The sequence below is a fragment of the Hydractinia symbiolongicarpus genome, chromosome 12, assembly GCF_029227915.1.
Source record: "Hydractinia symbiolongicarpus strain clone_291-10 chromosome 12, HSymV2.1, whole genome shotgun sequence".
Taxonomy (NCBI): domain Eukaryota; kingdom Metazoa; phylum Cnidaria; class Hydrozoa; order Anthoathecata; family Hydractiniidae; genus Hydractinia; species Hydractinia symbiolongicarpus.
In genome coordinates this window covers 17757631-17773605 of record NC_079886.1, presented here as the reverse complement: position 1 = coordinate 17773605, position 15975 = coordinate 17757631, and the positions used below count along the sequence as shown (strand labels likewise).

At 35.2% G+C, this 15975-nt stretch overlaps 1 protein-coding gene across 1 annotated transcript; it reads right to left on the bottom strand.

Moving 5' to 3' along the window:
- Positions 1–870: 870 nt before the first annotated feature.
- LOC130622584 (uncharacterized) lies at positions 871–14980 on the bottom strand. The gene is made up of 11 exons (XM_057438059.1): positions 14577–14980; positions 10858–10894; positions 10503–10595; positions 9917–9949; positions 9601–9711; positions 9450–9490; positions 8903–9096; positions 7840–8060; positions 6380–7177; positions 3287–5935; positions 871–1951 (listed from the first exon to the last, which is right to left on the bottom strand). Exons 2-11 carry the CDS (start codon positions 10879–10881, stop codon positions 1925–1927), a joined length of 4191 nt encoding a protein of 1396 aa, XP_057294042.1. The 5' UTR covers positions 10882–10894; positions 14577–14980; the 3' UTR covers positions 871–1924.
- Positions 14981–15975: the final 995 nt, after the last annotated feature.

Here is a 15975-nt window from a genome sequence, read left to right as displayed (position 1 = left end):
CCACAATACATTTCCAACTTCTTTTAAAATCACAAGTCTCAGTTACACCTGCGATATCTTTTCACAATCGTTCAAGCAGCCTGTTTAAAATTTAATGCTAAAAAATTTTCAGCAATGAACAGAAGTTAATTTCGCGGGAAATAATATTTGCAGATGATCGAAAAAGCTAACCGGCATATTTCATAAGAAGTCGTTTTCTACGCAATGTCATGAACTTTGTCAAAGTCATCAGAGAATAGAATATATTTGTTTCACTTTTGCTCCCGACGTCTCTTTTGACCTAAGACGGCATTTGGACTTTTTGCTGCCGTCAAGTTTATTCGCAACAAAATTGTTGGTAAACCAAGGCAAAAAAACACAAAAAAATGCCAACCATTATTTTCACACCAACAGAACAACGCAATTACGTCTTACAGTTTCTGGTATAGGAGACTGGTATAGAATTCAATATGCGGAATATTTTGTGACGTCGCCTAATTATGCATTTTTTGGCGTATATTTACTCCCCTTTAGAATAACAAAATGGAAGCGCAGACGAGCTATAAAATTTGTTTCGTTTTGATTATAGAACACGATATTTAAAAAAATTATTTTGAAATTTAAAAATATGATTACTTTGAAAGAGGAATATTTTTATGTTGTATTTCAGGATACCTTTGAAGTGTTAAAGGTAAATATACTCGTGCTTAATCTTTTGCGGACAAAATGTTTTAAGCCTTGGGAAATTGGATTATTTGCATTGCAACTTTCGCGAAAGAACAGCATTAAACATTTTTAAAAATTTTGCCTCGTTTAACTTTCGCGAATGACCGAAAGTCAGCCTTGAAAAGTTCGCGAAAGTTTCTGGACTTAAAAGAATAACGCCAAGCATCCATATTTGATTTATTAAAACAACATTTACGATACATACAAAAAAAAAAGAAAGAAAGAGAAGAAGAATTCGCTACACATTTTCATTATATACATCAAATTATTACATGAAAAGAAAAGATACTTTTAAGAAAAATAAATATGATCTCAAAATATCCTTTGACAGTTGTAATAAACAGCATTAACACATTCAGTGACTCCAGTGGAAAGAATCTACCAGCTGCCTAAAAGCTCATTATTATTATTACTATTATTATTATTATTATTTACACACTTTTTCCGAATAATTTTTTAAAGCACTGGTTGGCATTTTGCCTTTAAATTCATATTGGGGTATAGGTTTACCTTAACAATGGTTTTAATTTACAAAGTGTTGCTGAGTCAGGGCGGCCACCAAAAACAAAGCTGAAAAAAATACCTTATTGCACGAAAACAACGAAGAAAGTAAATAACACAAATTTTCGCGTTAATTAAGATTCCGTTAATTTATTTATCGTGTAAATTTCTCTCCGTTAATGTGTGACGATAAAAAAAACCCGTATAATTTTTAAACGTCTTCAAAATAGTTTTGACCAATAATAGAAAGAGAAAGAGAACAAACCTGTAAAAAGGTGTGTACCTTGTTGAGAATTCGCGTTAATTAAATACCTTCAGAAAGTTTGAAATTCGTTGATTTGCGCTAATTACTACACACTTTGAAATCCAAATTCTAAATTCGCATTAATTTTTGATGGCATTGATTATGGGCCTGTTAATTACTTGCTTTTTTTTTTAATTTACTTAATTTATAACAACCAAGAGATATTTTATAAACATTAGCCTCACCCCCGATCAGCTGGTTGTTTATTCTTTCACAATTTCAGCAGATAAGACCCGTGGACTGAAAATTCGTTTGACTGTAACATGAAATCACAAATACTTTTATACATATGAAAATTACATGATGTTTATAAATTACTATACATACATATTACCGCGATGGCTTTTACCCTCTCCCAATTATCGCCTCATCCAAACGTCACGCTTCCAATAAGTTACGCATGTTTGGCCACGGTTATGACGCGTCCACAGGCACGAAGTGCTAAAGTGTTTGCGGATAAGATCATTAAAAATTAAACACAAAAAATATCCGTCCCATAATTATTTTAAGCGGATATTCACTGCTACCGCCATGCACTAGATAAAATTCCACTGACAGTTTAAGGTTCCAATATTTACGAATTTTTAGAAAGCCATACCATCTCTGTCTTTTAAATAATTGTATTCATTATATAAATAGATGAAAATGCAGGTATCAACATAAAAATGCCGAATTGTAATGCAAAAAGTAAATGTGACGCATGATGTTATCGTATAATCGTATCATAACTTTTGACCTCTATCCAGCCGATAGAATGTCAAGAGGTCGCAAAAGGTAAAAATTAATACCTGAATATTTACCAACACTGATTGGGCAGTGAAGAGGGTGTTGGAAGAATTGTTACTTGCAGGATAGGTTCTGCTTGGAAAAAGTTCAGAGAGTTACTTCCTTTGTTGACTAGCAGAGTCCTGTCAATTGAGGCAAAAGGTAAGTTGTATGAGGCCTGTGTAAGAAGTGTTATGTTGGACGGTAGTGACACATGGGCAGTGAAGCAGGAAGATCTTGACCGTTTAGAAAGGAATGATATGAGAATGGTTAGGTGGATGTGTAACGCCAGTCTGAGAGACAGAAAGAGTCCAGATGGGCTAAGAAGCAGGCTAAGTATCCGTAGAATTAAAGATGTTATCCAGATAAGAAGATTGAATTGGCTGGGGCACTTGGATAGAATGGAGGAGGATAATTGGGTAAGAAAGTGTAGAGACTTGATAGTTTCTGGGGCAAAGCCCAGAGGCAGACCGAGAAAGACTTGGCAGTAGGTTATAAGGACAGACTTTATACAGAGGAAGTTGAGTTTAGATCTAACACAGTCTAGATCAGATTGGAAGAGGTCATTAATATACCCCGTCCAACCCATGCTAGCATGGAAAACGGACGTTAAGCCGAGAATGATGATGATGATGATGACTGATGCCATTACAACAGTGCTTTTTTCCGATTTCGAATATACTAATTTACAGGCTGTGATTTAATGCTGTTGGCTGTGATTTAATGCTGTTGGATATGAATTTAATATAAAAATACAAAATTTTGTATTTTTTTAAAAAATTATCCAATAAGTCTAGAGAAATCGTTGATTTAGAAAAATTCATTTTGCATTTCCAAACTATGGTATGTTTGGGACCTAAAACTGCCAATGGATTTTTTTTTATCAATTTATGTGGATTTTTGGCTGACTTAGTTGCCCAGTGGTGTTTAGCAGAGCATGAAAACGATTCATATAGCGTAGCGAAACCACATTTTTCGTTAAAATAAAAACAAAAAATCTAATTTGCTTACCATGTCATCGCCGTGCGTCAGTAGTGTCGCCAACGCACACGTCGCGCCGTCACGCAGTGTTGTTTTCCTTTTACCAAATCTTTCAGAAATCTCACCGAATTTACTATACAGAGAAATTTCAGCGTCCAACATGGACGAACGTTGTCGTTGGTACTTTTCAATAGCCGCCGCGAGATGACGTAATGTCAACATTTCAGTGGATGTTTCCATTCTTGGTAAAGACGTATGCACACGAGGGAATATATTACACGTCGGAGGCACTCTTCGAAAAGCGCTATTTAATCCGATTTTGACATTGTTTTTGAGAGGAGTACTACGACATACTGTCCGATTATCAACGGGCAAGGGTCCGATAAAAACGGAACTATCAGATAAATTTTGATTTGAACTATTTAAACGCTTTGATGATTTTTCCATTAATTCAACTGTGTCTGCAGTTTCAATGTTCGGCAAATGACTCAAAATATCAGTTTTTTTCTGTTCCTGCTTCATGTTTTCAATTTTTTGAGAAGTATCTCCCGGCTTGTGTTCATTGAAAGGTTTTGAAAACACAACGCACATATCAGTAACATCTTCGTAAATACTGCTGTCGTTATAAGTGACGTCAGTACCAACTTGAAAATCATTCGCAAAGAACGCTTTAGCACCAAATAGGGGGTGGGAACTAGCTGACGTCACACAAGAAATTGATTCTCTATTATTTCCTCGGGTTAAAGTTGCAGACGAATTGTTCAAACTTGCACTTAAAATACTAGGTTTCAACATATCACCAATAGATCTTGCAGAAGATTGTGTTGACAAAATTTCAGATTTTTTATGCGATGTAGTATCATTCGTTTTCTTTTTTTCTTCATTCAAATGTAATGAGTTTAACTGAAAACTGGCTGGCTTTAAAACGCTAACACCATCAACGCTCGTAAAATCGCTTCGGCGGCGAGATTTCTTATCTGCGTCGAGAAACATTTTGCTGAAATCTCCCGTGAAAGTTGGATTAGAGAAAGGATAATCCGGAAATTTTCTCATACTCGGCGAAAGAATATTAACAAGACCGGAAGGTGACGTCACAAGCGACATTTCTGCGGGAGACTGGCACGTTGTCGTACAACATACTGCATCCGTTTGTCTTGCTGGAAAATCCCATGCGGTTGAAATACGATTCGCTGGGGAATCACAACTCGTCGTACGGCTTGATGGAGAATAAAATGATATCGCATGGCTAGGCGGAGAATGAGAAATCGTCGAAGAGCGGCTAACTTCTTGTGATACATTCTGCGTTAATTTTACTTCATTTGTTTGATGACGGTTGTCAGCCACAGTGTCGAACTGTGACGTAACGGGCGCTTGTGGTGATGTAACGGGCGCTTGTGGTGATGTAACGACCGCTTGTGGTGATATAACGACCGCTTGTGGTGATGTAACGACCGCTTGTGGTGATGTAACGACCGCTTGTGGTGATGTAACGACCGCTTGTGGTGATGTAACGAACGCTTGTGGTGATGTAACGAACGCTTGTGGTGACGTAACGACCGCTTGTGGTGATGTAACGACCGCTTGTGGTGATGTAACGAACGCTTGTGGTGATGTAACGAACGCTTGTGGTGATGTAACGAACGCTTGTGGTGATGTAACGAACGCTTGTGGTGACGTAACGGGCGCTTGTTGTGAGGTAACAAGCGTTTGTGCTGAATTAATAGGCGCAAGCGACTCGATTGCAGCAAACGCATGTTCATATGAAGAATGCTTGTGTTGAACAGACGATAGATGATCATTTTGAGAATCATTATCAACTTTTTCGCTCACGCCAGAATCTACTGTCTCTTGAGCCACAATTGTACAGTCATGCATATCGTTAGTTTTGGGCAATCCAAGCATTTTATCCAAATAATCCAGCATTGCTTGTTTATACGGGGTTCTTGCTTTGGCTTTTGCGCTTCTACACGGTGCATTTGGAATGGAAACAGAACTCTCATTTAAAGGAGTAAAGTCCATCAAAAGAGGCTCTTTATATTCCACTTCGACGGTGGAGGGCGTGGCCAGCATAGTGCTTTGAAATGGTTGTAAACTAGTGTTGCTAGAATAAAAATCAAAGTAATCTTCGCCCTCCTCCTCACTGTCATTTTTAGAGCTCGTTAACTCGTCGACTAATTTTTTATCCAAGGCCGGAGTGGGTCGAGATTTTATAGCAGAGTTGGTGATGGTGTTCATTTTAGTTTCGTCCAAAGTATCGTCCGGAGCGAATGCTATGCCGTCACCATAAATACGTTCCAAAATGCTGTTTCGGTTTTTGTTTTTACGAGAAGTTTTCAAAGTCTTACTGGTTGGGTTGGGCGGTTTTAACGTCTGTTTAGTGACGTCGACAATCTCAATTAACGAAGTTTCGACGGCAGAGACGGTATTATTAAACTGGCCACTCAAATTGCGCAAAGCTGATGGCTTGTCTTTGTCGGCACTTAAAATTGACCCCCAACTTAGATTTTCTATGGGCTTTGGCGAGACAGTATGAGTATTTTTCTTCATATCGTGTGAATTAGAAACGTCATTTGAAGTAGCCGTCACGTCAGTACATTGACTTGTCGTCACAGGTACCTCGTCAGTCATTGATGTCGTTGGTTTTTCGGCTGGAGGTAGTGTTATGGTACACGTGGATTCCTAAAATACATAGAAATAAATACATGACACGACAAGTTGGGCCTTGAAAAACATTTTAAAAAGTAATATCGTGGAAGTTTATTACATCAAATGATTACGCTTTTTCTTCATTCAAAATTGTTAACCAACTCTTTAAATAGATCCAAAATTATGTTCCTTTAACAAAAAATAACTAACATCTAGGCCAACCGCAAAAGTTTTTTCTTTCCCAACACCCTTTCCACACTCTATCGGTCCATCTTTTCCTCCCTTCCTTATACGTTCTTCCGATCTCTTAAACAACCTCACATCCCCTCCCCACCCTTATTCGTCTGCCTTTCCCTCCCTCCATTATACGTCCATCTTCTGTCCCAAACAACCTCACCGCCCTGCTTGTACCCTTTCTTGTACCTAAAACGCCCACCCTTTTAATGCTCAAGTCTCCACAACTAAAACGTAACTTACAATTTCTTCTACTTGTTCTTTTAAAGTGTCTGCCCATCGCACACGTTTGACAGTAGACAACATTTCTTCGGCTGTAACTCCACCGGTAGGAGACTGATAAGAGAGGAGTTTCGAAGGTGTCAACACTTCATCGGTAGTCAAAGGTTGCGGAGCTGTGATATGTTCACCCAAAGTTTCATAACGATTTTCTTTTGGTAGAGGTAATCCTAACAATCTTTGATTTCTAGCATAAGCTGAAAATCGCAGGGGCGTTCTTAAGGGCGTATTAGCGCCTGCCTTAGTTTGTAACGATAAACACGTTTTGTCGACTTCCTTTTGTACTGATTTTACGTCCACTTTTTTCTTGAGAATCGATTTGACAGTGGATTCATTAGTTTGAACAGTAAGTCTATTTTTCATTGGCGTAGTGAAAAGTTGATGATCATCCACATCTGAGTTGCTTGATGCAAATTTTATATCAGAACTATCTCCTTGATAACCGACTAACGTTTTGTCAAATTTAAGACTAAAATTATTTCCCTCCGATGGACCACTTTGTTCAATATCTGGAAGATTTTTTCTAGCTGTGTTATTTTTTGCCTGACTATAGAAGGAATTTCTAGGCTGAGTAACCGTCGGTATGGTAAAATCACTTGTTGAATTCGTACGCAAGGTTGTGTTTCCAGCGTTTGGTTTCGTATAAAGAGAATTTCTTTTCGGTGCCGGTTGTCCGTTAAGCTCTTTCAGCCACGTCATTAAATCTGGTTTAGCAGAGAAACTGTCGCGCGAATAAATGGACCAGCGTTGCTTCTTTGCCGCCTGAAAAGTTGAAAGCGAATAGCTGTCTAGCATGCATTCTATTAACGCTTTTTAGTTAACTGTACAATAAAAACAATTTAACTAGGACTCTGGGGAGACTCTGAACGAGGCTAAATATACCGAGGCGTGTATGACTGTTGGCAAAAACTATAACGCTAAACGGAATGGCTGTGAAGCATGGTTTTCGTGAATTTATATTATTATCAAGTTAGTTTATAGTACACTTGATAAACCTTTTTTCCTTTCTAGGACCCTTTATATGAATGCCCTGGGGTGAGGATGAACACAAAACCGAGATGGGTATGTCTTTCCCACATACTCTTCATTGTGATTATCCATTGCTAAGATAGAAGCATGTCAAATTTGCGATTACAGATAAGAAGTAACGTGCGCGGGAAAAAACAATAACAACAGAACTTTGATGATGTCTTAATGATTTTTTAAAGGGGAAAAATCACAACTAATTAGCCACAGGGATTTATGACCCCCCTCCCTCCCTCCCACCCATTTAGGTTTAAACGGGCTAAAAAGCCCACGTCTAAAATAAATAGAATTATTGAGTTAAAACATACGCTGTTGGAGATATAGAGGGTTTGAAAGCAGGCTCTTTGAGCATGCACTCCAACCACAGTTGATAAAATAAATGAACATGTAAATCTCACCAGTGAATTCGAAGTTGAATCAAATTGCGTTCTTCTTCCATTCTGTGACAACCTAGCGACACTACCTTGGTACGGAACGATCCTTCCTTTTACTCGGTTGGACTTACAAGGACCATATTGACTGCTTAATTTTAGTGTTTCCGCAGCAAGAGGTATACCTTTACAATTTAAGATGCTCTCCAACGCATCATCATCCACCGTAAAATCTTTAAATTCAAAACCTACGTAAGAGAATGGGTAATAATTTGAAGTCTTGGTACGTTTTAAAACATCGTTACCATACTATTGGATACAATTTAAATTTGTTAAAGCAATTCAAATTAATTCTACAGAAATAAATGTTTTATAACCAGTATAGGTAAGAAGCTTGAATGAAAAGGGAAAAAAATCTATATCCTAAATGCGACTAAATTTGAGCAAATTCTCGATTAAAAACTAAAAAAAATCAAAAGATCGCTGCTAATATTTTACATAGAGCCAAAAGTAATTTGTTTTGGAAAATTATCAGAACAAAAAAACAAACAAGCAAACAAACAAACATTAAGCAACCTATATTTGAAAGTTTATTTATCAAACACCGAATTTAAGATTTCGCCAGACATTTACGGTTTTTTTTTGGTAAAATTCTCTTTCAAAAAAAAAAAAAAAAAAAAAAAAAAAAAAAATTATTCCATTGACTCGCAATGCAACACCGAATGAAGATAAACGGAAGGTGTCCCTGAAATTAACCAAATTTCGTTTTGTTTATTGTATGCGTGTAACATAATTTAAAATCCGTGTTTATTACGAGGAAAACTATTATATGCAAAAATATAAAAAAAAAACATGATGCAATACTTTCTCGAACAATAACGAGATAGGTGAGAAAGTATTTTTTTTTGGAAAATATCTACCGTGACCCGTTTTTGTACGAAGCTATATAATGACGATGAACGAATTTTGAAATATGGATCGTCTTATTTAAAATTGGAAAGAGGGCACAGTAAGTTTTAAAAGCACTCGTGATATTTTTCATGAGTGTTTTTAAAACTTGAATGTGTATGTGTAAAATTTAAATGTATACCTTGAGATTGTTGCTTTACCCTTGCTGGAGATTTAGCTATTGAAGTTGGTTTGGGAACATTAACTTTCCTTGCGAGTGGCGATGGCTGGATGCTTGGCTTTGATAAAACTGACTTGTTCAGAGGTTTCGAATACAAAGATGATCTTTCTTTTGTTAAAAACGATGCTCTAGGAATCTGCGTCTTCAATGAATTTCTAAAAGAAGTATTGATTATTGTTATTCAAATTTGTTTACTCAGAATGGCCTCTGCAATTCCTATTAATACTGCTATCAACGAGAAGCCTGCGAGGGGGAGGGGGGGGGGGGGGTCCTAGTGCATTTAAAGCTCCCATTTGAACTACGATAGTCGTGCATGCACAGCAATCGCTCATCTAGAGAACCGCCTAAGATATCAATCCTATTCTCATGAACACTAAGCAGAAAGAAAAGATTTACACTTTTATAGTCTCTGGCATGACTCTGCCGAGGTTTGAACCCGAGATGTTCTGCACTGGAAGCAAACGCTCTACCACTGGGCTACCAGTAGAAGTAAACTTGACGTATTTACCTGCGCGTGTCTGCTATAGTTACCCGATGTTTTGGATTATCCTAAAAGAAAAAAATGGTTGGAAAATTTCGAGAAGAAAAAATGAGAACTATATAGAAACATAGGCTTATCATCAATGCACTATTGAATTAAAATTATTCACTATCTATACCTTTGATATTCCTTCACAGTTTAAAATGCTTTTTTTGGCATCAGCGTCAATAAAAAAATCATCTTTTCCACTTTTTGGAATATTAGGATGAGAAAATTGAAATGGGTTTGCCTAAAAATAAACGTAACATTTAAACAGATATCTAAAGAAATAAATTTTAGCAGTGGGATTTATTTTTGTGGATTCGCAATACAAATATTATAATTGTAGCAAAAAGAAATCACTAATGGCATTCTTCAGAATTTTTTTTTGTGTGAGATATCATTCTGGAGAATATTTCAACTTTTACACGACATTGTGTAGATAATAAACTTACATCAGTAAGAGGTTTCTTCGAAATGGCTTTTCCCTAAAAAAAGTAAGAAAAAGTAAAGACCAGAACTTTCAAGTATGCGAGTTATTATTATTTTTCCGAATATTTATACAGGGTATAGCCACTTCAGTGTAGGAAACACTGTTATCATTGTGGGTCCTGTGTTCTGAATGTATACATTAGGTGTACACCGGCAGCCTACCAAATTTCCCTTACATGGCATGGGTTGACCCGTAGCTGTAGTAAAGACACTGGCTAAACATTCACGCGCTGTGGACCACACCATGGACCTTGTGATTACGAAGCGAACGCCATAACCACAAGGCCACATGCCACATGTGTGGTGCATATGGTTTTTATAGGTCTTTCTATTTAAAATTCTATTTAAAATTCAATATCACAATGTATCAACTCTTTATTTTACTCACTATTTTTTAATAAAAGCTTTCCTGTTTATCAAAAAACTTTAGTATATATACAGAAATTTTCAGAATTAATATTAGCAATAAAAATTATAATTTTGTTATTTCGTGACAATTACACATCTTATGTTATGAGGATAAAAAATTCTAACTCTTCAAATTCATACCTTTTGTAGTTTATTATTCCATTGTTTGTGAATTTTCGAGAAGTCGGGTGCAGGTTTTGCTTTTCGAAGTCCTTTGACAATGTTTTCTTTGTTCTACAATCCAAATGATACAAAAATAACATATTGCAACAAAATCCAGCCAAATTAAGCCCCAGATGTAATATGTCTGTATATATTTCCAGTTTAACTCTATTACCACCAGACTTTTTTGGTCCAGTGTGGCACAAAGTACCCAAGGACCAAAAAAATTATGCTCAAGTGATAAAACTTGACATATTTATAAATTTTAAATACAAACAGATAGTATATGTAAAAACAGTGTTAACATGTATCAAAGAAAACACAAAGATCTTACCATGTCGTTATAAAGTGCAGGCATTTCGATTTTTTACCTAAACGTAAACATAAATATAATGGAGAGAAAACATAATAGGACGTATATAATCCTAGTACACAGTCCTGGACAACAACTTTTTCTACCCTCACTGGTAAAATTAAGATAAATAAAGGCACATTTTTACACATATTTATATAAAGTTCTAGCAAACATATTTATAATATTGCCACATCAAAACACAAGCATAACTATGTTAAACCCATACAAAATTTGATATGAATGAAGTAAAATTAGAGTGTTGTGAAAAAATGAATTGAAGAGACAATAGTTAAATCACAAAGCAAACCCATGGTTGATAATTAACACAAAGAAATGTGTAAACTAAAGTGTATCTGCTCATTAAATTTAACTGTGTGTACTAATTATAATAACAAAGGCCTTTTTTACTACATTTCAATTTTAACTGCTTAAAGGTTTTACTAGATATCAAATTATCACTTTATCTTAATTGTTCTGGTGATTTTCTTATAGCATTGTAACAGCTACTAGTTTGTTTACAATGCAAGGTATGAGAAGTTATTACAATACTGGGGGTAAATGGTATCTTTGGACTGATGAGATTTCATCTTTGGGTGAATATTCAAATTGCTTTCTAGCAACAAAAAACAAGTGATAATAAACTTTTACTCTCTGTTATTAAGAAGTATGGATACTTCAGTTACGTAGATTTGAAGGAAGTTATGCAAAGTTAATTCTAACAATTATTATGAAATGTCAACCTGTAAGGGTTCAAGTTAGAAAAAGTCTTAATATTGTCCACGAATCATAATATTTTGGTACAATATTGAATAAATTTTTTCATCGTAAAGGGAATCCAAGGTATAAAATGATGTTGTGGGCTTATATTATAGAGCTTAATAGTTGGTTAACAAGTCTTTTTAATTTTTTTTTAAAATCTCTCTTTGTTCTCAAGATATTCACATTGAAAGAATTTCAGATTTAATTATGCTGCATAAATTATGATGTCACATTTCAGCAATAGCAAATTTTGACATTTTCTGTTATCAGTAATTCTGGACCTGTTAAGGGATGTGTATTTAAATTTTATGAATGCATAGATATTACAAGGGTGAATTGATTAACATATTTGTTTTGCTAAAATGACACTTGTTAGCTAGACCCAGGCCTCTTAATTTTTTGCTGACGAACCCATAACTTGGGATCTGCGTGTTGGTTTGCAAACACATTTTGTCAGTAAACATATAGGGCATATACAAGCTTGCACAGAAAATTTTATAGAAGTCCAACATCATTTTATGCCTGGGGTTCCCTTTTACAGATTTTTCAGCTGAGACTTTTAAAAAATAACTTGTGAAACCTTCAGAAAACTAAATTAACAGGTATATTCGTAAAATAATTTTGAATGAAAAAACTCACTACATATATTCTTAAACAAAGGTGGGATATTTGCCTTTAAAAAAAGACAAAATGATTTTTTCCAGGAAAAAATAAGCATATTGTTATATCATAGTTAATAGAAAAAGAGATAATTTTGAAGGTGCAGCAATATCAAAGTATACACAAAGCATTTACAAAGCTATGTTGAAATAGCCGTCACATGGAAACAAGCTTTCATATTAAAAAAATAAATAAAAAAATAAATATGGAAAGTAATGGGACAAGCGTTGCAGAATACCTTTTTTACAGGATTATTTTGATTACTAGTCGATAAGGCCTGTGGAAAAATCCACTTAGGCAGGATAACAGAGAAAAACAACCATCATTTAAATTTTGCAGACATCAGCAGAGACCTGTGAAAACTCAAAAAAAAAATTTCAGAAATATGTATACCTGTTGCCTTCACCATATAGATCTTGAAATGCTGATCAAGAAAATGTATATGATCATGTATCTTTGACAAACGGTTGCAGAGATATCAAGGTTTAAAGGTTTTTTGATGACGTCATCAAACCGTCCATTCCGAAACGGATTCGGGGACCCAGGTTTGAAAAACTTACCCAAATTGGTCCCAGGTTGTCCCTAGTTACCCACGCGGTGAAAAAACATTGACGTCACCACCTCGTTTCCAAGTTATTTGGCCTCAAAGTTTTAAGTGCATTGTAATGGCTTCACTAATCTTAATTAACTTTCCTTTGGCGTCAATACTATTTCATCGGTAAAGTTTGGTAAATTACAGAACAATTTTATAGGCGATGTTTTATAGAATTTGTTAAAGAAAATTTTGAAGAATGTAATCCACTTTGCAAAAGTGACAGACAGACACACGGAATTAGCGTATTATTATAGAGATATTTTCGATATTTCTACTCAAATTAAACGATAAATTTAATATTTCTGTTAGTAGAAATGAGCCACAACTCGATAAGTGTATGCTTATTGCCAATCTGACGCAAAAGAGAAAGGAGGTAAATTCTTTCACTTCAAAGATACTGTACATATACATTGAAGTCTGTCAAAGGAAATGGCTACAACAAACTTTCTTACGGAAAATCAGTGAAGTGAAGCAAGAGAATCACTTGGATTTTATATATATATTTGTAATAGCTTTAAACAAATAAAGTGAGAAAACAGTCATATCTTCCTCTAATCAACAGACACTTATGAGAAATTGGTTACCAGATGTTATGATACGTTAAAGGGAACCCAAGGTATAAAATGATGTTGGGCTTATATTATAGAGCTTAAAAAGTCTTTTTAAATTTTTTAAAAAGCTCTTTTTGTTCTCAAGATATTCACATTTAAAGAATTTCAGATTTAATTATGCTGCATGAATTATGATGTCATAATTCAGTAATAGCAAATTTGGACATTTTCTTTTATCAGTAAATTTAGAGCTGTTAAGGGGTGTGCATTCAAACTTTATCAATGCATAGATATTATAAAGGCTAATTGATAAACATAAATTTTTTTGCTAAAATGACACACACTTGCTCGTCCCAGCCCTCTTAATTTTTTGCTGACAAACTCATAACTTGGGATCTGCATGTCGGTTTGCAATCAAATTTTGTGAGTGAAAATATAGGGCTTATACAAGCTTACTCGCAAAATTTGATTGCAAACCAAAGAAATTTGAAATTCAGTGATTCGGTTCAGCTTTGTTGCCGTCGTGATGATGGACAATTAGCTATTGGCCAATCGTGTTTGTGCTACATCCGCTATTTTTTAAATTTCGCTGGGTAAAAACAAACCTAGTTTGTAGGGGAAAGAATGCTAAAAATGTAAAAATAATTAGCTAACGAAAGGTAGTCACAATAAAATACTGTCCGGAAAATGATGCTTAGCTATCTAGATTTTGCTTCAAAAAATTATTGTTGCTCAAACCTTGTAACATTGTTCTAAGAACCGAAAATGAATCTAGCTCTGCACTCTCTTCACCTAAAATAAGGAAACCTTTCACCCCCATATAAATTGTTATGAAATCAAACCAAATCACGAATACTGCAAAGTACATTCTGTCTCACTTCACTTGTCTATGTTGCAGCTTTTGCATATTCAGCTATATTTATAATAATTAAGCATTTTTGTTTTCTGTAAGAGGGCTATCTATTTAGAATCAGATTATAGCTAACTAGCTAGCTATATGTCAAAATCTAGAGTAATGTCAAGATAGGTAAAAAAAGTGTCAATGCTCTATCCAACCATGACTAACATAAATACTACTTTGATGCTTGAAATAACAACATAAAAGTTAATATAAAATTCCAATAAACGCTTACGTTCTAATTTCACAATTCTTTTCATGACCCAACCGAACCTGAAAGAACTGCTAAAAGAGGGAAAGGCTATTATTAAGCAGATCTTATTATCTGTCCGTTATAAACAATCCGCCATGTTGACTACATAGGTAAAAAATTTAAATTTTCGAGGCCGAAAGGTTCCGTGATTTTGATTGGATGAAAACACACTTCTTTTGTAAATCCGATTTTCCCCGGGAAAGTTTCACAACATGGTCACTGGCACAAAGAAAAACTATTTCAAAATATAAATATGCACACAGGAAAGATAGAAATTTTTGACTTAAAATAGTCAAACATATATAAAAACTTTGTTCGTGTCTTTTCTTTATTCACACGACCTTGCAGTGATTCCGTTTAGCATATCGGATACATTCGGTTTCGTATAAACTGGTCTCTTTGCGATGACAAAATATTCTCGCGAAAGAAAGCAACCTTGTCCCCAGAATTTTTTGTCTCTTACCACCCCCGCTGCGCTTATTGGCATCATCTATTAACTATGTTAACATGTCTCGCCGTTAGATATACAAAAAGAGACAACGGGTACTCTGGATCGGAGGTTGAAAAGACAGTTCTTTTTGAGATTTATCCACACAATATATCGAGACAAAGTAACAAATTTCGAAGTTCGCCCCGACAATAATTATTCAGGTCATTTCTAAATTAGGTACACGTAGGCACCTTGTGTCTGCTACTTGCTCCTGCCGTTATTATATGCCAACTAGCATTGTAATTTATATATATGCATACTTTTATACTGGCTAAATATATATAATAATATTAATAATAATAAAAACATGTTAAAGGTTTACTTGTCAATGTTAACAGCAGACTTAAAACTGGGATCTTAGCTTATATCCGGTTATATCCCCAACTCCTAAAATGTGCTAATTGTACCAACGTGGCCATTTTACTTAAATTTCGGGACCTGAAAAGCAGACGTTTTTGAAAAGGTTTGACTAAATTCAAACGCTGTTTACCTATCCCACGCATCCGAAGAAGTAGTACTTGCGCAGCCGGGGTAATGCTTTTTCCCAACTTTGTAAAATGGTCGAAAAAATGTCATTGTTAAAATATTTTGTTAGGGATTGCATCAGGGCACACCTTGAAAGTGAGGTTGTCTTGTGTTACGGATTCCAGGTTGGTTATTTTATGTAAAATACATTTATCATTACTACATTATATCTTCGATGCCATCCTCCTAATTGATATGAAGGATGACATTCTAATATCAAAAACCCTACAAGACCTAATATCTCGTGAAGAAGTTTTTTTGTAATCCAACACTTGGCACTAGTTCTTTTGTAGCCGAAAGACGGACACACACGTTCTACAACAACAAACAGAAATGTGATTAATATTAGCTCCATAGCTCTATCGT